Here is a 21,662-nt window from a genome sequence, read left to right on the forward strand (position 1 = left end):
AAATTCCAGAGCTATCAAGCTCCGCACATAGCTGGGCCTCTTACACAGGGTTACAACTGACCAGGCCCTCCCTGACCCAGATACCCAGTCTGTGTCCCAGGCCTAGGCCTCTTTCCACTGCCCCCAACCCTGCAGCCAGGGGATGAACAGGTGGCCTGACCCAGAGACATCTCAGGGAAGCTCCCCACCAACGCAAGGCCCACAACCTCAGAGGAAAAATTCAGCTCAGAAGGTTTCGCACTTGCTTCCTCCTCCCACCCCATACCCCTTCTCACAGAGGTGAGAAAAACAAGTTAGTTGACTCCCCCCACTGACAAGTGACCACTGATGACAGTCGAATCTGGGGGCAGCACTCAAACCACTTCCTGCCTCTTCGGAGAGTGCTTAGCAAAGAGGGGAGAGAGCTCAAGCCCAGGACAGGGGCAGGAGGAGCAGATGAAAAGAAGACGTTACACAATTCCTCATCTGATCTGGCCCTGGGATCAGCCCCAGAGGAGTCTGCGCTGCCAGGCCCTGGCCCCTTTGCTGAAAGAACCCATTCTGATTCTCAAGATCTGCATTGAATTTAAGTTAGATAAGAACCCTGGACCTGAGCACTGACTTCCCAAGTCAGATACTGGCTGTGCAACCCTGAAGTTTCCTTTCCCCTCTGAGTCAGAGTTTTCTCCACTGCAAAGTGGAGAAAATACAGATTGCTGCCTCGCCTGCCCCAAGGCCAGCAGGAAGCTCACACAAGAGACCTGATGGGAAAGGACTTGGTGAATTGTGCCAGAGACTGAGTGCCCAAGAGATTATCACAAACCCTAAACCACTGGATAATCTACCCATCAGGGCTGGCAGAAGGACAGACAGGTCTGCTGGACCTCAAACCATAGTGTGAATGGGGCCACAGGGTCATCTGGAACTAGGCAGTCTAATTTAACATGGCCAAGCCTAGAGCAGTGAAGAAAAAACCATGAAGGACTGACAAGCAGGGGACTGAGGCAAAACAGACCAAAAGTAAAGGATACCATTTGCAGATGTCAAAATCTGGACCCTGGGCCCCAAGTCACAGACTTTTAAAAGAACCTGTCTCTTCTGTTCCCTAGCCCAGCTGCCCAGAGCTGTCACAGAATCTTCACCTAGGGCCTCCAGAGTCATAAATAAACCACCTGGCACATAACTCTGCCTTAGGAAAAGTCTGCTTAGACCCCATTTTATAGACAAGGAAACTGAGGCACAGAGAGGTTGAGCAACTTGCCCAAGGTCATTTGGCCAGTATATGATAGAAGGTGGGTCAACCCACCCTACACTGCAGTCATGCCCTACTCCCCCATCTCCCCTGGAAAATGTGTAGTAAGTGGGCATGGCTCTCCAAAACTCATTTTTGAAGTATCTTTTTTTAAAAAACAGTCCAAGTTGCAACCCAGTTACTGAGCTCTGTGAAGGCAAACTCATTTACTTCCCACCTGCTACCTCTTACGATGTCTGGCCCAAACCTCCATTTACCCCTTTTATTTCTAACACCTGCTTCACTGACAGTTGCAACCCAGTTACTGAGCTCTGTGAAGGCAAACTCATTTACTTCCCACCTGCTACCCCTTACGATGTCTGGCCCAAACCTCCATTTACCCCTTTTATTTCTAACACCTGCTTCACTGACCAAACACAGTAATTACACGGCTTTGCTCCCAGCTTCCAAGGTGAGCCCTGGCAGCCATCCTGCACTGGCAGTGGCAAATTTGAGGCCTGGCTGCCTTCACAGGGCAGGGGACAATGCTGAGGGCACCAGCGGCCCTGGGGGAAAATGCCAACCACAAGCAGGCAGGCACCCCAGGCCCCAGAAGGGCACCAGAGCCTATTCAACTCAGCATGGCTCAACCCTCCCTCCTATTCAACTCAGGATGGCTCAACACTCCGTCCTGAAAGGCTACCTCCTGGCAGCCCAACCAGAGGAGGTGGACTGAGAAGTCACCACCCTGTTGACAACCCCAAGTGTGTTTAAGTAAAGCTTCGTGCCCTGAATTATACCCCTTCCTTGAACCCAAGACTGGGAGCTACGAAGACTTGATCCCTGGTAAAGAGCAAAGATGTCCTTGGATACCAAAAGGATTATTATTATGAAGAATAAATGAAGTAAGGTCAAGATCTTAATAGAATGCATTCAAACAGTTACCATTGTTATTAACATCATCATCATTTCCTTACTTGTCCCCTGCCCCTGGCTTAGACGACTGTGCCCTTCCTGGTTCACTAAGTATTACATTCTTAAAGAGAAATGAAAACATGGATACAGGCTGTGAGCACACCAGGGAGACATGGAGGCATCTCTCAAACTGAGAGGGAATCAATCCCAGACCACCCAGGCCATGTCCATGTGCCCACTGCAGGTGACACACCTCTCCAGCTCCCTTCCTCCATGACCAGCCTTCAAACCCTTCAAGGCAACTGGAGTCATTTTCATTTAGGCAGTCACTCAACCAAAAGTCTACTGAGCATCTGCTATTCGCCAGACCCTGGGTCCAGCTCTGGACCCACAGAAATGAGCCAGGCCCAGGCCCTGCCCTTAATGAAGCCACCATTTAGCAGTGGCATCTCCGCTCTAATCTAATGTGCCAACTAAAAGCTTTTGAAAAACTCATTGTTGAATCACTGTCAGACTCCTCCCCAGAAGTAATACAGATTCAATTCCAACAAACTAGAGAGAAAGAAGGTGCCTTCCATCAGCACTCCTGAGCCTGATAGGAGCCCTTTTCACCCAAAAAGGCACAAGCATCGCCTTCACACCACTGGCAGAGGGGAATGGCAAGGAAGCAAGTGTGCAAGTACTGGGAAAAGGCCACGCTCAAGGAAGGAGGTCAAGGGCATTCTGAAGGCCCCAGAAGGGGGAATCAAGCACATCCAAGGTGAGCATCATGGGCCACCTGGCGAGGTTGGTCTCCACCCTCCAGATACCTGCCAGACTTTGGAGTCAGAGCTCTCCAGCAGGCAGGGGGGAGGGCCTAAAGGAATGCCCTGTCAGCTCCAATGTCAAGACTGATATCTCAGGATTCCTGGGAGAAGGAATTGGTTTTGAGCCCAGTTTCCATCCCTGGCCAGGATATGAAGGCCAAAGGAAGAGAATCCATCAAACAGGAGAGACATCTGTTCACTTCAAAGACAACTAAACTGTATTGCCTCTCTCAGTATACAAGCTACTGCTCACAACCATTTCCTCATTTCATCCTCCCAACAACCCTCTGAGGTAGGAATTATTGGCCCTGTTTTATAGATGAAGAAACTGAGGCTAGTGAGGGGACATGATTTGCTCGAAGTCACACAGCTAGAACTCCAACTCGAGGCCTCCCAGCTCCAAACTCCATGACTTCCCTGCATGCCCAGCCATGCTGCCTACAGCACCTACATATATTGCTTGCTTGGTAAAATTGGATGAATCTCAGTTGAACGCCTGACTGAAAACCCTGCCTCTTAGATTGCTCTGGTAAGATCCCCTCTCTTCCTTCTCAGTTCCAGCTTCAAGGAAGAAAGAGATGGGTTCAGCAAGGGAGAATATGTGCCAAGAGGAGAGAGTCTGTGTCGATATGCTGGGCGAACTTGACTCCACTGGGAAGGCCTCTGAACTCAGAGGAAGAGGCTGGGCCAGGCATCAGCTGCCGGCTGCTGTCTCTGTGGGCTCAGAGGGCAACACAGCAGAGGGTAGACTCACCTTCGGGGATGGTGTCCTCCTGGTACACAGGCCGCAACAGCTACAAGGAAAAAAACAGGAGAAACTGTCTCAGACCCAGGAATGGGGCAGGGCATCCCAGTAAGCTGCTGGGCACTGGGCCTGGGGAATAAGAAGTAGAGCACAAGGGAAAAACAACAGTTCTGCTAGCCAGCTGAGTGAGGAGGCTTGGAGGGAACACGGAATCCCTGAAGATTAGAGTTAAAAGAGGCTTTAGGTGTCATGAAGCCTAACCCCTTGGCCAGTCCTCAACTTCCTTTACAGTGGCTTGTTCCAAAGTGCATTCTGTGGAACACTGGAATGGCAGAACACTAACAACTATGCCATAAAGGATGCCACCATCAGGGAAGTTTGGGAAATGGTAGGTTAAACAAGCTTCAACCTCCTTCTGTCCTGCAGGATGCCATCAGAGCCTCAAATAGGCAAAGGTGCACTGGGAATATTTCTCAAGCTTACTTGACCTCAGGAAACTTTTCTCCCAAAGTCTCTCTCTTATGGTCATAATGTTTTGGTGAATGCACTCGATCATCCCATCATGCAATCATACAGTATCTGCTTTCACACCTCCTATGACAGAGGTGCATCATCTACCAAGACAGTCCATTGCACGGTGGAAAAGTGCAGGCTGGTAGAAAGCTCTTCCTTCTTGTGAGTTGAAATTTTCTAGCCTGTGCATCCCCTGGATCTGTGCCCTGAGGCCACACAGACCCATCTGCTCTCTCTACCCAAACCAGCCTTGCAGAGGCCAGAGCTAGCATACACCCCACCTCCTTGCTCGACATCCTCAGTCCCTTGCAGGCTCCTTATAACACAATTTTGAGTCTTGGAGTCTTCCTCACCTCCCACAGGGACCCAATGCCCTTTCACCTTCCCCACATCAGCTGTCCATACCTGGCTCCCAGGGTTCAGTGGGGCCAAGATGATGTAATTGGGGTCGGTGGGGGCAGTGGCACGGGACAGAGCAGGCAGGGTATGCTGGCGACCTCCCACAGGGACCCAATGCCCTTTCACCTTCCCCACATCAGCTGTCCATACCTGGCTCCCAGGGTTCAGCGGGGCCAGGATGATGTAATTGGGGTCGGTGGGGGCAGTGGCACGGGACAGAGCAGGCAGGGTATGCTGGCCCCCACGCTTGGCCACTTCAGTATAGCGCTCCCAGCCACCAAGCAGCAGCCCATCTGAGCTGTCACACACAAGGTGGCAGCTGTGGCGCTGCTCGGGCCGTGCCTGGGCCCCATGGGTGCAGTTCTTCTCCCGTTTGTTGGGGGGTGACTGAAGGTCATGTGTTGACTTGCAGGAGGCACGCCGCAGGACCCCGCCATCTGGCCCAGGCTTGATCTGGGGGACCATGCGCCACACAAGCAGGATGATCTCACTAGGACAGCTCCTGGAAGTTGGGGGATCACACAGTGAAGTTGAGCCTGGGGAAGACCAATATCAGCCAGGGTGGGGGCCTGCAGGGCAGAGAGGAAGAAGAAGGGAAGAGGAAGCAGACACAGGTAGAAGCCCCCAGCCCAGTATCAGGGCAGGAAGAGATGTAAGAGGCCATTTAAAGCAGAGAGAGCAAAGGGGCCTCTTAGGTCAACTCTAGTTGACTGGAAGTAGCTGAGAAGGACCCTGAGGCCAAGGCCAGGTTGAGGAACAGGAAAGAGCACCATACTCAACTCATGATGCCTGTCATGGGCAAGATATAAGCGAGCAGGAGCAAGTGAGCCACCTAAATGCAATCCATCCTCTGGTCATTCGAGAAGCAAACCTAAAATGGGGCCATTAGGGTTTTACCCCAGGGATCAAAATTCAAGAGACAAACATTTTAAAGAATAATTTTTTAATTGTGCAATTGAAATATCTGCAACATCTATATGTCCTTAAAAACAATGGGCTTAGCTCTTTTGGTAACAGGAATAATAAGCTGAAGAGGAAAGCAACCCCCTGCAGTCACGTCATGAACCACAAGGCCTCTTTGACAGCTTCTTCCCCGCTGTGTGCTCTGGGACCCAAAATTGCTCTGAGCCCAAACCTTCCAATTTCAGGCCAAGAAACTGACTCTCTGAGGAGCAAAGTGAATTGCTCATGGCTGGGCAAAGGAGGGAGCAGCAAGAGCAGGGCTGGGCGAGGCAGTGTGCCCAGAGCTGGGGGGAAGAAGTGCCATCAGCCTGAGGCCCCAGGCCGCCCACTGTCCCTGTCACCGGATCTCGTGTGCCAGCTCCACGCATTTCCAGTGCTCCACAGGCCTCTCATTCAGTTGCAGTACTGTGTCCAGCTGCTGCAGCCCTGCCCGCTCTGCCGGGCCCCCTGCAGGAACAAAGAAAAGCCAGTCAGGGGCCCCCGAAGCCCAAGCACCTCAAAGGACCTGGAATCCTTTATTTCTGTGGTGACTTCAGACAAGGGCCGCCCTTTTTCTTTCAGTTTCTTCGTCTGTGAAATGAAGGGCCAAGCTTGGTGGCTCTCAAGGGCCTTGAAGGGAGGTACCCCTTTGCCCTCATCCCCACCCTGCCTGCCTCCCCCTAATGCTGGCTCACCTCTCTGCTGCTCACCCTCCACCCAGCCCCTCCCCCTCCCCAGGGCCTCCTACCCCAGTGAGAACCCTTCCCTGCTGCCAGGCTCACACGCTTCTTTCCTTCCTTCCATGCCATTCACTGAGCACCCACCTCTTGCCCTCTCTGTGCAAGCACTGGGGACACCCTGACCACTGAGCACAGGCTTTTGCCCTTAAGATGCCTACTCCGTGATTAGGAGAAATCTTTTATTCAGGAAAAAAAAAAAAGGAAAGAATGACAAGTTTTAAGTGCTAATTGGGCTTGCAATAGGATAAAATCCAATTCCAAACAGAGCTCATAAATAACTCTCATTTTCCCCTGCAGACATTACTGAAAATATAGGTTGAGTTCCTGTTCAAAATGATTGGGAAACAAAATATAAAAATCTATTTTCATTTTGATAAAAACAAAAAAAGAGTGGGCATATTTTCATAAACCTCAGTCTCATCTGAAAATATTATTCTTTCTGTTTTAAAAAACCAGGACACTTTGCTCCAGTTTAGGGCTCCCCTTTCATTTTCAACCTCTGTTTGCAAAGCCCGGGTGCACAGGAGACAAGCGAGGCTCACTTACCAGAATCCACAGCCTGGACTCGAACCGGAGAGTCACAGCAGATGGTGAAGCCAAAGCCGTCCTTCCCCCTTGGGATGGTGATCTAGGACACAGCCCAGTTCAGTCACTCCCAGAAGCTGCGAGGCCACTACCTCTGCTCCAAGGTTGGGAAGCCCAGAGCCACCCTCCTCTCTAAGGGAAATGGAGCCAACTAGGAGCTGGTCAGCCCCTCGCTATCCCTATCTCAGCCCAGGCATCTTGAGCACTGGGTTGTGGGCCAAGCAGGAAGGCTGACAGGAGGGAAGCCCAGGTCAACACAGGGAGAGCCTGGGGTGGACGAGGTCTTGGAAGGGCAAACCACGCCCTCCTCAGCCCCACCAGCCCCAGCCCTTTGCCCCAGGGCCCCCTGGAGCTGCACACCTCCACTTGGCCCATGATTCACTGCCTCAGTTTGTAAAACAGGAAATCTGACAGACAAGGGGAAGGGGGAGGGGGCAGGAAAATACCCTGTTCCCGTAAGAATTCTGGGAAAACACGCAGCTAAGACAGGAAGAGAAAAAAATGGAAAGAAAGAAAGAAAAACAAAGCCAGGAGTGAGTGCAGAAAGCTAGAGGAAAGGAAAAACTACTAGTTGCTGGGCCCACCTGAGGCCGAGAGAAGATGTCTAGAGCTGGTCCACTCCATGGGACCTGCAGGGATTTCTAGGGGCCTCACAACCCACCCCTCAACCCAAGCAGAAGCAGGGATCTCAAAGCCTTCCCACTTCCCCAGTCCTAGCCTACCACAGGGCCACAGCTCCTCCTGCCTGGAAAACAGGTCCCAGCACCTGGGCTCTGGGCTAACAGCTTTCGAATAGTAGCCCCAGAGTTGAGTCTGGAGAGAGGGAGTTGTTCCAACAAAACAGCCTCCCCCTCTCACATCCTGGTCCCCTCATCCAGGCAGGACTGTGAACTGGATTCCCCTCTGCCTCCCTGAGCACCAGCCAGCCCAGACAACAGTGTAATCCAGCTGGGGGGTATGAAGGAGTGGAAGAGGAAAGGGTGTCAGGAAGCAAGCCCACCTCCCAGCTCAGAGTGAGGGCTGGGACTACATGAAGGAAGCAGAATCATGCTTGTCTGTCATGGTCAGTGACCACGATGAGGGCAGTGTCCAAAGAAACAGATCATCCCTGCAACCCTGAGGGAATGCAGGGCTAGTTTTAGTATGCCCATTTTACAGAAAGGGAAACCAAGGCGCAAAGTGAGTAAGGGCTGCCCTCTGCTCTCAGCTCTCCGTGACCTTGGGCCTCAAAGGCAGGAGGTACCCTGACTCCCAGCAGCTCCTGACAGAGGCTGTACAGATCATCCCTGCAACCCTGAGGGAATGCAGGGCTAGTTTTAGTATGCCCATTTTACAGAAAGGGAAACCAAGGCCCAAAGTGAGTAAGGGCTGCCCTCTGCTCTCAGCTCTCCCTGTGACCTTGGGCCTCAAAGGCAGGAGGTACCCTGACTCCCAGCAGCTCCTGACAGAGGCTGTCCCTCCTGGGAGTGGTTCTCGCTCTTTCCTGTCCAGGGAAGGAACTGCTCCTGCTCCCAGGTCTCAGCCATGGCAGCACCTCACTTCTGCTCTCCTGCCTGGTTTCTGGTCCTCTGCTGTGCCTCGACTTGCAGCCATTCACTGAACACTTCCTAGATGTCATGGCAGACACTGAGCCAGGCACTTCGTACATATCGTCCCATTTACTCTCGTCACATCTCGCCTTGTTATCACTGGGTTTTCTTTTACTGACAAGGAGATTGTGGCTCAAGAGGGCAGGACCTGAGAGCTGGGAAAGCTGGAGAGAAAACACTGGGGTCCCCTAGTGGCCAGATGCCAAGGGCACGGGGCCCTTCTGGGCATCTCCCTGGGACCTAAACTCTGCCTGTCAGAGCAGACAGGACCCAGATTTCAGTCTGGTCATTAAAACATACAGAAGGACTTCTCCATATTTCTTAAATCAGAACAATTTGAACATTCCAGCTTGAACATTCCCAAAATCTGGACATGCCTTGCCTTCACCTCCCTGACCCCATTCCTTTTTAATTAAAAAATTCCTCATCACAGTTCCATAAGAGACTCAGAGGCTAACGAGATCATCGCTCCCCACTCTGCCCCACCCTCCAAGACTAGAGGCTGAGAAGCCAGACCCTCTTGGTGAAGGTGAATTCCAAAGGAATCCTGAGCCACCTCAAGGCATCAGTGCTATGGGGAGGAAAATCCTGTGTGCAGACATAAACACAGAAACATCCAATCTCGTGGACAAGCACAATCAAACACATGCAGAGGGCAGAACAGGCACTACTCTCCATGAGAAGGAGGGAAAGTTGGCAAAAATACAAAACTCCCCTACAGAAACACCCCCTCCTCCAAATAAAAAGAATAGAAAGCTAGATAATCTCACCAGGGACACCACACAGTCAGTGGTTAGGACTACGCACAGAGCTGGGCCTCACCTGTCCCTAAAATAGGACGGTAGGTAATAGGCAGGACCTCTACCCTCCTCCGGATCTAAATGAGCCTGCCAAGGAACAGGAGGAGGCAAGGAAGGCCTTGTAGGGAGAGAGGTCCTGCAGGGTGAGCCCCCTCCTCTGACCCCCAACACCTCACAGACCCTACCCCAAAGGGGCCAGCACCCACCTGGCGGTAGCGTCGCTCCGAGCACACCTTGCACAGCCCATTGAAGCGGTTCATGGCTGCAGGTCCTGCCTCAGCTGCTGCCCCATGAAAACCCAGCTCTCCCCCAGCAGCGGGAGCCCGCACTGCGCCCGTCAGCCTGGCATGACCGCCCTGGGAAGCCCGCCCCACAGAAGAATGGCAGGAAATCACCTCTCACCTCCCCAAGCCCTGTCTGTGCTGTGTGCCTCTGCACGATAAGCCTGAAGGCTTCCTGAAACCTCAGAATGACAAGGAAGAGGGAGAGTTTTATATTAAAATTCCTATCAACTAGTTAGTATTCCCCGGGCCCAGCGGGGAGAGGGCGCCTTTGTTCTGGCTGCATTCTCCGCCATGGGCCACTTTGTGATTCCAATGTTCTCACAAACATCCCTCACTGGAGGAGAACCCAGGCAGAAAACACTGTTGCTCCATAACAACGCCACCTCCCCCGCAACTCCCAGGGTCCCCAGTAGTAAATACAGGGGATTAACCCAGCCTAAAGAATCCACAGACACCTTGGGGGGTTGCAATCACAGACATCCCATCTCCAGACAGGGAACAGAAGACATTTGGAGCCTGAAGCCCTGCCCGCCACTCAGAAGCTAATTTAAAAGTCAGCTCCCTCATCCATGTAAGCAGCTGCTTTAAGGATCTGCTGATACATGAACCATAAAGTCAAATGTGGAAGGGATTTCCCAGTCATCAGATGATCCAGTCTCCTCATCTCACCAGTGAAGAAATAGAGGCCTGTAGAGGTTATGGTCACACTGCAGGACAGTGCCTTCCAGTTACAGGGTCACGTCCTATAGAGCAGTGCATGGTTAACCCAGCCCCCTCTGCTCATCTCAGAGCCCCTGGGGAAGCCACCCACCCATTCACATCCTTGATGACAGAGGCTCTTGGTCCAGCCCAGCTTTGGTTGCTATGTGACCGTGGGCAGGTCACCCAGGTTTCTAGGCCTTCATCTCCCTACCTGCACAATGCAGGAGTTGAACAGGTGACCTCTGAGGGCTCTCTCCCAACCCCACCTAAGCCTATGACAATCACACCCTCTTTGCTGAGTCCTATGGACATCTCTGAGTGTGCAAGCTCAGGAAAATCCAATGCACCTCAGAACAATGCTCCCAGGGGTTCAAGGTCTGTTTTCAGAATCCAGCATAAAGCAGGACTTCCCCAAGCCACTGAGAAACCTACACTGTGGATGTCCATGTAATTCCCACATATCACCAGGGAGGCGCTCTGGTCACCATCCCCTCTGTGCTCGGTAAGTACAGAGAGAGGGAGAAAGGTTTTTGCAGCTCCCCACTAACGCCAGAGGAAAGCTTTTAAACTCCTAATGAGGCCACAGAAAACAGACCTGGCAAGTTACTTTCATGCTATTCTGTTCAATAAGGTAGTGACTAGACACATGTGCAAGGTAAGTTGAAATTAATTAAAACTAAATAAAAGTTAACATTCAGTCCCTCAGTCACACTAGCCTCATTTCAACTGCTCAACAGCACAGGCAGCAAGTGGCTACCATATTAGACAATGAAGCTCCAGACTGTGTGCTCCTCGAGGGCAGGACCTAGGACTTGTTCCTGGATATATCCCAACTCCCAAAAGCCAGCAAAGGGCTGGCCTACATAGGTGGAAATATTTAATGACTGAGTGAGTGAATGAATTGAGTCAATGAAAGTTAAAATGTTTTGTAGATTACAATACACCTATATGTAAGATATATCATGCAATATATCAACATCATACTTTCCCAACTAGGCCACCCTCAGGAGGCAGTGTGGAGCAGTGCACTTGGGAGGCAGCCGGATTTTACTCAGAGCCTGCTGTCACCACTTGCTGGCTGTGGGGCCATGGAGAGTGACCTAACATCTCTAAACCTTATGCATCCCTCATCTGTAAGATGGGGAAGTAACAACTATCAGGGGTGGTAGAGAGCTGACAGTGAGAATTAGATAACAGCACCTGGTACAGAAAGGCTAATCAATCACTGGGAGTTTGGTTTTCCCTCTCTGTCGTTAGAGAAAACAAAAACTAAGAACTACCTGCCATGCCCTGCAAAGAGACAGATGAATTTTGGAGAATTCTCTCCAGATTCAAAGCTCTAATGGAATGAGAACCCATCAATCTCAGGTTCAAAATTATGGCTGCTCCCTGACATCAAGCAGGCCTGACCTGAGAGGGTGATTTGGCCACAGGACCAGGAGAAGCAGGGACCTAAGGGGGCCTATAAGAGGACTTAGCTTCCAGAGACCAAATGTCAGTAAGGTCCAGACTCCTGCATTTCCAGGGCTCTTTCCCCTCCCCTGCCATGATCATGAATAACCTGAGAAAAGCATTTATTTCCTATCATAAACCTTAGGAAAGTCAAAAATAATCACTTCAGTGCACAACTTGCTGAGTTTCAAGCACCAAATGCTGCCCTCTTTGGGGGTTTCCTGGGTCAAGGGACTGACAAGGAGCATTAGAGCCCCTGGAGCAACGCTGAGGTACCACCAGCCCTGCCAGGCTTGTCTCCACCTACCTTGAGTTTCTCCCCATTCTCAGTGTCCCCACTTCCTGGCATTCTCAGCAGCGGGTCTGGAAGATGACAAGAGTCAGAAAGCTTCTGCTAGCATGTAAGGGTCCATTCCACAGACCACCCAGAGGATGAGGCTGGGCAACAGGCCCATGTGGCTGCTCAGGCCACTCCTGGCCTCCAGGATGTGGGGATGCCTGAGGCTTGGGTCAGGCAAGGGCTCAGGAGCCAGGGCTATATGTGGGAGGGACAGAACTGAATCCAAGTGCTGAGTCTCGGGGCTCATAGTAGGGCATAAATGCACTGTCTGTAGAGGGGGGCACCCCAAGGTCATCAAGGCAGCCTAGAGGGGATCCCTGAGACACAGAGCCTGGGAAGCCATCGGAGAAGCATCTGAAGCCAGCCCTCTGTGGGGGAGGGGAGCTGAACCATGTGGGGTCAGGCCCATAACCCTCTCCAAGGAAAGGCCTACCAGATAAAAAAGTTGTCATGGGCAAGAGGCTGCCTGAAGCCCACTTCCTAGCAGGTGCTCGTGAGAAGGCCCTGGACCCAGTGGCCTCATCACAGCCTGGGGTGACAGGTGCCACAGAACACAGGGACTGATGCTACTCTGCAGGAAGGGAGGAAGAGGGGAAGTCTTGGGGGAGAAGCTGAAAGGGGTGTGCACTCACCTCTCAGGAGCTGCAGTCGACGCCTGGCCACCTTCAGGTGCTTGGTCCGGCCCAGGTCCTTCCCCAGAAGGTAGTACCAGCCACTGATCTCCTGTCATGGGAGCAGGAATGACACACTCAGAGGAGGCAGAGGGCACAGTTCAGGCAGCCACCAACCCCCTTCAAAAAGTAGCAGCTAGATACCCTCCCTAGGAGAGACGGATACTCCAGCCTCCCTACCCCAAGACTGCCACGCCTACACCTTCAGGAAGCCTGCCCTGATGCTCTGGGCAGAGCTGGTCCTCCTCTCTGCTGAATTCCCACAGCCTCTTATCCCTGGAGGACAACCATCTACTTGCCTGGCCACCTCCCCTACTAGGCTGTGCACAGGCTCTTTGATGTGCCTAACACTGTGCCTGGTATGCAGTAAGAACCCAATAAACGTTTGTTGACAGAACAGAAGGGAGCAAGTGAAAGAGGAATGGAGAAGGAAGAAAGAATAGGCATTCTGAGGCTCCTGAGCAGTCTCCTGGGGACCATCTTCTCCAAAGCCATGGCTGCAGTCAAGGGATCATTGGGACCCACACACAGCATAAAGAATCCTCAGCCATACACCCCAGACTTCACTTCTAGGACACAAAGCTGGGTGGCAGGGCCATGCAGCAGGCCACCAGGACATTTTCAGAGATGTACAAAAGGAGTGCATCCCTCCCCTGCTCAACACCATCCAGTTTGGGGAGTGCACTGCACAGTAGAGATGGATAAGGGACTGATGACCCAGAGGGAGGGATCTCTAGATCCCAAAGAGTCCTCACCCAGCTTGAGCAAAAGCTCCGTAGAGGATGGTGCTGCTCACTCAGAAAGAGGTGGTACTTGCTAGACTCAGAAATATCAGACCTGGTAAATACACCAAGAGCAGACCATGAGAAGCACCTGGCCCTCCTCTTCCAGGGCAGGCCCAGGTGTGCTCGGGCCTAAAGGGATCTGCCAGTGTCCTTAATGGCAAACACTAGACTCATAGCTTCCTGGGAGGACTTGGGGCTGCCTAAGAACTGCCCCTGGCAAGATAAACCATGAAGGGGACCCAAACCCTCAGCTAGGCAGGTGACAGACAGTGTTGATATTCAGGTCACTAAGCATCTGTCTCAGTGGGGCACCATCTCAGATTGAAGCCCCACCCAAGAGCTCCCAGAGAAAGCCTGCCTGTACCAGCCGTGGCCTAGGTGGGATGACCCTGTCAGAAGCTTCCATAGGACCCACCTTGTCCGGAGCCAGGAGGGACTTCACCCCAAAGCTCATGCAGCCAATGAGTCCACTCTGTCTGAGAGAACAATAGAGGCTGGGTCAGCACCGTTTTGTTGGGCTATATTGGGAGGTGGATTATCAAGTATCACATAGGTTTGCCTGATCCACTGTGGTTTACAAAGTACTTTTACCTGCATCGTCTCGTTTGATCCTTCTGACTTTGTGAGGTAAGCTTGAAAGCAGTTATCTCCATTTTACAGAGGAAAAAATGGGGGCTCCGAGTTGGTTCCCTTCCCAAGGTCACAGAACTAGTTAGTGTGTCAGGGGGTAGGGGAGTACGAGGGGGAAACCAGCATCCTAAGCCTGGTACAGAACTCCCTGCACCAACCACAGAAGCGCAGAACTACCTCACAGGTTTTAACTGTTCTGGTGCTGGGTAGATCTGAAGAGCTTGTCCCCACAAGGAATCTCAACTTCCATATCACTTAATGATGTTCAGTCAAAGAGAAAGTTATGGGACCTCAAGCTCAAGAAACTTTATCTCAGGTCCCAGCAGGACCTAGGCAGTTCTTAGATAGATACAGATCAAGGTTCTAACCAACTTGACACACAAAAGTTGCTAAAATCAACCTGACATGGCTGCCAGTGGGCCAGGTAGGCATGAGCCAGGGTCAGGCCCCATGGGAATGCCAGACTATGGCAAGGGGCTGAGTTCAATCTGGTCCTTGGTTAAATGTAACTCAAAGTTCCTGAAGAACATCCACCATGGAGCCTTAACATCCAACAATCAGGGACTTATTAATATTTGGCAGCTTTTAATAATGATGGCATAGATTAATATTAATGAAATGCAAAAAAAACACAAAACCTTGCTATTGTTAGAGAAAAGGAAGGTTACAAAGCTGTAGTTTACTGAGAAAGACACCCACAAAAATACTAACAGTGGTTGTATATTGTAGGTGGGATTACTGAAGATTTTTGGTTTTTTTATTTGAGTTTTTACTATTTTCAGATTTTCACAAGGAAGAAACAGTACTTTGTTATCAGAAAAAAAATCTATAAATATATCTTTAAGAACTTCTTCTGTACCATATCCTGCTCTATCTTAACACTAGAGTTGTATGTGTGTGATGTGTGTGTTTTTCTGTTCTCTCCTACTGCATCCCAAACTCAGACCCATTCATAGATTGGTTTAATAACTATTAATCGGGAAGCATCATGGATATTTATACTGGAGAAAAACCCTGATGGTTGACTTCAGTATCTGAAAGAGCCACATAGGTGAGGGATTTGGCCTATCCCGTGGAAGACACAATATCAAAGCCAAAGATGGAATGGGCTGCCTGGATATGTAGGGAACTCCCTAAAGATGTGCCTCCCAGGAACCTGGTTTTGGGGGGCCTGAGCTAGGGCAGCAATTTTAACCAGGAGTGTGCCAAGAACTACCTCAAGAGCCTGTTCAACACCTGTGCTCCAGAGCTTGCTCCTCTGGACCCAAATCCACTTGGCCCAAGTGGGATTCAGCATGGGAGCCTGGAGAAAGCTCCCCAGGGGATCCTGCAGAGCACCCACCCATGCCTGCCCCAGTCAAGGACCAGTGGTCTCGAAGGTCTCTATAAATACATATTGTTTGGATTCTCTGGAAAGGGTGCGGCTTACCATCTGACAGTCCTAAGCAAAACAAAACTATCTTCTCCCAGGCAGCCAAGACAAGTGAGGGGTGGGGATGCAGAGTGCTAGGGTCCTGGTCCCCAAAATTGGTCCATTTGCTGCAAATCCACACTCTAAACCACAACTGTGGGGCTGCCTCTGTGCCTGGCTGTCTTTCACCAGCTGCTCTTGTTCCACTACTCTTCCTGCGCCTGCTTCCTCCAGCCTTGGCTCCGTCTGCTCCACTCTTCCTTGCCCCCTCCCATCATACAAAGCCACATTAATAATCTCCTCAAAGAGGACAATGCAGTCACCCCAATAAAGTGACCCTTCCACATCCACCTCCCAAGCCACCGCCAAAAATAAATACTCCTCCCTCTTGGGAAGTGGCCAAGTCAGCACTAACAGAACACAGTTGCGGTGACCATCATAAGCAACAGACACTAATCTGAGCTGCCGTTCCAGAAAAGCCTTGTCAAGACTTTGCCAGAGTCATCCTACCAGTTTAATTTTGTTTGTCAACTCACTCAGGAGAAACACAGCTGGTGTCTAGATGCCTGCACTGCCTTGCTGTATACTTTTCTTTCATACTGACTATAGCTGAAACTTTCTAATCTTCAGGCTGATGCATTAGCTTGGCTGCCTCTCCCTGCTCTTCAGTAAGTGGAATTTTCATTCTCAGGGCTTAAAGAATGTTCAGTGGTTAATAGTCTCGCTTGAGCTCTGCTTCCTGCTAAGGGGCATCCAATGACTTCATGATCATTCATGCAGAGTAAATTGTCACAATTAATGTCCATAAGCAGGAACCTCTAAGTGTTCTTCAATTAGCTACTTCTTAGGTCTGCTTTGAAAAACCTTTGGAGGAAGAAAGACTTCTTTCACAAGCAACCTGAGTATATGATAGTATAAGGGTCAGTTTATAAACTGTGGAACTAACATTCACCCTGAAGACTGCCTGAAATTTCACAAGGTGCAAAGTCTCTGGAACCAAGACTTAGTTACTTCTGACTGCCAAGGCCTGAGCTCTGGGCTCGGTGCACTTGGTGAAGTGAAGGCTTGACAAATGGATGAATCCATCATGCCTATAGTTAGCAGGCACTGGGCAAGAAGCTGCAGCATTAAGGAAACAAGCCAAACACACAGGAATTTAAATAGCAGTTCAAGACAGCGATACAGGGGATGTCACAGGGCAGAGTGAGATTGACAGACAAACAGTACAGTCAACAAATTCTGAAGGCTTATGGAGGCAAGAGGTAGTTTAGGGCTGAGATGCTTGAAGAAGGCCTTATGAGTTGAGCCAGAGAAAATGAGAGGAAGAACATTTCCAGCAGAGGGAATAACCCATGCAAAGGCTCAGAGGTAACTTCACGTAACACACATGGGGATAATACCCAGTTTACGTTTGAGCATAGCATGGGAGACCCACTGCAAGACAAAAATGTGTTATTTTTGAGGGAATGTACTTTAATTCTCCCTCTCAGGGGCCATAAACTATCTCTGTTACAGGGTTATATCATTTAATCTCAATTTATTTTTAATTTGATGGCTTAAATTGAACACATTTTTCCATTAGGCTTGGTACCCATAACTGGTCACAAGCTTTCTGACATTAGGCCACTGTACTTAGCACTGAGATCTTATTTATAGAATGGATTTAAAAAGAGAATACACTTACAGTACCCAGGACAGTGCATGGGACATAGCAAGCAGGCCCTCCATAATGTAGCTACTATTAACATAAAAGATTATGTTTTTTAATTATATATGCATTTTTTAACTTGATACATAACATTATAATTCTCTCCAAGATTGTTCCTCTGGTCACAAGTTCTGAAAATGCTATGATTGAAACTAGAAGCTTCAGTCTGGCTTTCACCATATCATCAAATGAAACTTTTTTTTTTGTTTGTCTGTTTTTTTTTGTTTTTTTGTCTTTTGTCTTTTTTCCGTGTCCGGCAATGGATCGCAACCCTCAGTGTCTTGTTTGTTTTTGGTTTTTTGTCTTTTGTCTTTTTCCGTGTCCGGCAATGGATCGCAACCCTCAGTGTCGCCCCCGTACCGGACGGGGACCGGCAACGGGATCGCAAGCCTCGGCGTTGCTCCCGCGCCTCGCTCAGCCAGTGAGCGGGAGCCGGTCTCTACGTGGGATCCGAACCCTCGGACGGGAGCGCCGCCGCGCTTCCCAAGCGGCGCACTATCCAGTGCGCCACCGGGCCGGCCCCAAATGAAACTTTAAAATACTTACTTCCATATTCAATAATATTGAGGAATTACTATTAATTTTTAAGTGTGATAATGTCATCATGGTTATTGTTTTTTAAGCCACCTTTTAGAGATATATACCCATGAGATGATGAGATGAGATAATGTCTGGGATTTACTTTAAAACAATCCACTGGAAGAGGGGGAAAGCAGGTAGGGCGTAGAAGAAATAAGATTGACTATATATTGATAATTAATGAAGCTGGGCTATGAGTACATAAGGGTTTATTATATGATACTTTCTACCTTTTCACACATTTGAAAATGTTTATAATTTTTAAAAATGCATGGAACCTTGAAGCTGAATGAAATCTTAAGAGATCACTGAATTTTACATACAAGGAAACTGTGGCCCAGAGTGGGGAAGGGACTGACTCATGGTCTCACAGTGAGTCAAAGCTAAGCCAAAGTCTACTGCTCTGAGGCCTGGTTCTCCTCAGTTCCCACTGCGATCACCATGATGAGCTGAAATCATCGGCCCTTCCCCAGAACTTCTTTGTAGTTCATCTTATTTCTCGAATACAAATTTATAGTCAACACTGGAAGAATCATGAGAATTGATGGAACACATGCTTCCCTTTTATCTCCTATCATTTCAAAGTGTGACTACTACACATGTGGCTGGATGATCTATGTAAAACTACACATAATGCTATGAGAAGCAGCCCGAGGCCTGAGGAGCAAGCGTAGTGACACAGGAGTATGACTTTGGAGTCATTTATCACCCATGTAAGACAGTCAAGTATACTGTAATGTGGGCTTGGTGCCAGATTGCCTGGATTTGCATCTTGTTTTCACGACATCCTAGCTGTGTTACCTTGGGCAAGTTATATAACCTCTCTGTGCCTGTTTCCTCACCTGTATAAGAGCAACAATAATACCTACCTCATATGTGTTGTGAGGATTAAGTTAGATAATGCATGGCATGTGCTTAGATTAATGTCTACACGGAATAAGTACTTAATAAATAGGAAATGTCACAACCTTAAGCAAGTTCCTGAGCCTTCACAAGCCTCAGTTTCCTCTTTTCTGAAGAGGACAATGATAATTCCTACCTCTCAGGAATAAACTGACATAATATATGTAAGGTGCTTGGCACAGAGAAGAGTTCAGTAAAATGTCTGTTTCCTTCCTTCTGTAATTGCCTTTCATATTGATAAGTTGAATGGCCACCCTTCAGAGAAGCACAATTTGATTTGCTAGCATGCAGCAGAGCTGAAGTTTCCTGCGATCACTCTGGCTGCCTCCTCCAGCTCAGAGGCCTTCTCATTCAGAAATGGATCGATAAAGGAGAGGGGACACGGAGAACACATGGAAGTTGAGCCAGCCTCACTGGGCTAACATTTTTAGACAGGGCCATCTGCTCTGAAGGCAGGCCTGTCTGAGCCTGCTCTGTCCCCCTTGAGCTTTGGGCTGGGACTGTGACCACAAGTTTGGCTATGTTTTGTTTAATAAGGAATCTCACTTTCCCAAAATAGGCAACAAGTGGAGACACTGCCCCTGTCACGCTGCCTCTCTGGGTGCTGACTCACTTGTCCCAGCCTCACTTTCTTTTCCAAAACCGTGAACCGCATCACTGGCTCCTTCTCAGCAGCTTTGCCCAGCTTGCTGCATTCTTATAGGAGGAGAGATCACGGTACAACACACAACGCCCCCCATGGTTTGGTGTCTGCCTCCAGCACCCGCTCCAGTCCCTGTCTCCACCCAGTGGACTTGCTGGATGTCCATCTACCTCTCCAGCACTCCTCCACTCTCCTTCAGGGCTTTCCCTTCATTTGCCCGTCCCTTCAAGACAGCGTTCTGCCCTTGGTCCTTGACATTCAGTGCTCTCCCTGGGTGGTCCTACCTGCTCAGGATTTCATCCACTACCTTTGTGGTCATGGCTGCCTCATCTCTACCACTGGTACGGACCTCTCCACCCCCACCTCCAGGCTGTGAAAAGCAAGCCCTCCTACACAGATCCCACCTGGCTGCTCTCCAGGCACCTGTATCTCACCATCTCCCAAGTTGACTCAACTTCCCCTAAAGGTAAGCTCTTAGTTGGGGACACCGCCAGCTACCCAAGAGCTATCCTTGACTTCTCCCACTGCTCTCACAGCCAAATCACCACTAAGTACTGTTGATTTAATCTCCTAAGTATGTCCTGAGTCTGTTTCCCATGCCCAAATCATCTCTCTCACAGATCACAAGCATCTCCTAGCTCCTCTCCAACCTTCCAAATACCTACCAAAGTGATAGATCTAGAATGTGCATCTATCATTCCCTTGATCGACACCCTTCAGTATCTCCCAATGGTCAGATTCCCAAACACCAAACTGGATGCATGAGGTTCACCCTGTGAACTTGTGTAAATGCATATTTCTAGGCCCCACCCATGAAGATTTGGATTTAATCAATCTGATGTAGCACCTGGTAACCTGTGTTCCTCACAAGTATCCCAGGTAATTCTGATGCACATCCAGGATTGAGAACCACTGGCCCTGAGGAGAAAACCCACACTCTGAAGAGAACCTATAGAATCATCTGATTTGACTCATGCCAACCTCTTCATCTTATCTCTGTCCAGTTCCTACTTTCATGTGACTCTCCAGCAACACCAGTGAGTTTGAAGATCCCTCCTCATTCCATCCCTGCCCTGTCCTCTCTACCAGTTCTCTCTTCTGTCCTTTTGCTTATGTACCCATGATGCAGTACAGTGTGAAGAGTTAGGGCTCTGGGGTCCACCTGCCTAGGTTCCTGGCTCTACTCTTCACTGGCTGTGTGACCTTAAGCAAGTTGCTAACCTTTCTTAGCTTCAGTTTCCTCTTCCGAAAACTTAGGACAAAACCCCGCTCTTCTTAGAGTTGTTGAAGAATTAAATGAGATAATGCACTGTGAAACCCTGGCTCAAGGTCAGCACCCAGTACATGATTGCTCTTGTTATTAACGTGATGGATGTCCCCCTCCTCACCCACACCCCTAAGTCCCTATCGCTGACCCTCAAGACAGCAGGATAGTCTCTGACTCCATGCACCCTCAGCACCTAGAATGTTTTTGCCACAGTCAATTGCTCTCACCCCCTTTCCTTAGCAGCCAATTATCACACTCACTACTCAGCACTCCTCCCTGACTCTAGACTATCTGCCATTACTAATGACCATGTCTTTCCTCCTGTGTCCTGGGCTGCCTGCAAGATCAGCCTGTTTGGATTCTCCTACACAAAACTTCTGTACTCCCTAACCTGGCCTCCTCTTGGCAGCCTGAGCCCACCATGCATATTACTGCCTCCTTGCCTTTGCTCATGCTGTGCCCCTGCCTGGAATGCCCCTTCCAACCTTCTCTCCTTGTCTTAGTCTTAATCCTAATCTCTGCCCAAGTTCAAAATCCCACTTTTCCCATGAAGCCCTCCTTGATCATCTCAGCCCGCAGTGAATTCTCCCTCTTTCCACACTTACTATCCTTATTACTCATTTTATGCCTTTATTCATGCAACCAATATTTATTAAACATCTATGTGCTAGGCTCTAGGTACAGTGGTGACTCAGAGAGAAACAGGCCTATTTTTCATGGTGCTTAGAGTCCTGTGGAACTGAGTATGTGCATGCTGTGATGACTGTAATTTATCTCCATGCAGCACCTGGTGTCCCTCCTGAACAGTGGGTGCCTTGACAGCAGCACCCACATGTAGGCTGGTTGGCATCCCCAGTGGCCAACACAGTGCCTTGCTGTGCTCAACAAATGCTCATTAAGAACACAATCCTCAGCAACACCTGGAAGGATAGGGATTCAGAGGGTGGCAGCCTCTGCAGTTTAGTATTGCCACTACCACTAATTTATCCAGCAAGCACTAATTGAGCCCTGCTGTATGCTAGATGCCACCCACTAGCCTAGAG

At 49.7% G+C, this 21,662-nt stretch overlaps 1 protein-coding gene across 3 annotated transcripts in view; it reads right to left on the minus strand.

Annotated features, from left to right (window-relative positions):
• Positions 1–21,662, minus strand: part of RGS3 (regulator of G-protein signaling 3) — a 136,843-nt gene that overhangs the window by 83,363 nt on the left and 31,818 nt on the right. For 2 of the 3 annotated variants that reach the window (XM_008568733.1, XM_008568734.1), the window contains exons 6-12: positions 13,894–13,954; positions 12,655–12,745; positions 11,990–12,045; positions 6,817–6,898; positions 5,893–5,998; positions 4,739–5,090; positions 3,686–3,725 (exon numbers count right to left, since the gene is read on the minus strand). In XM_008568733.1, coding sequence (XP_008566955.1) covers positions 3,686–3,725; positions 4,739–5,090; positions 5,893–5,998; positions 6,817–6,898; positions 11,990–12,045; positions 12,655–12,745; positions 13,894–13,954 — 788 coding nt within the window. Of the gene's footprint in view, positions 1–3,685; positions 3,726–4,738; positions 5,091–5,892; positions 5,999–6,816; positions 6,899–9,450; positions 9,526–11,989; positions 12,046–12,654; positions 12,746–13,893; positions 13,955–21,662 lie in introns of those variants that run through there. The other variant, XM_008568738.1, reaches the window with a different exon arrangement.

The sequence above is a fragment of the Galeopterus variegatus genome, unplaced genomic scaffold (genome assembly GCF_000696425.1).
Source record: "Galeopterus variegatus unplaced genomic scaffold, G_variegatus-3.0.2 Scaffold437, whole genome shotgun sequence".
Classification (NCBI taxonomy): Eukaryota; Metazoa; Chordata; class Mammalia; order Dermoptera; family Cynocephalidae; genus Galeopterus; species Galeopterus variegatus.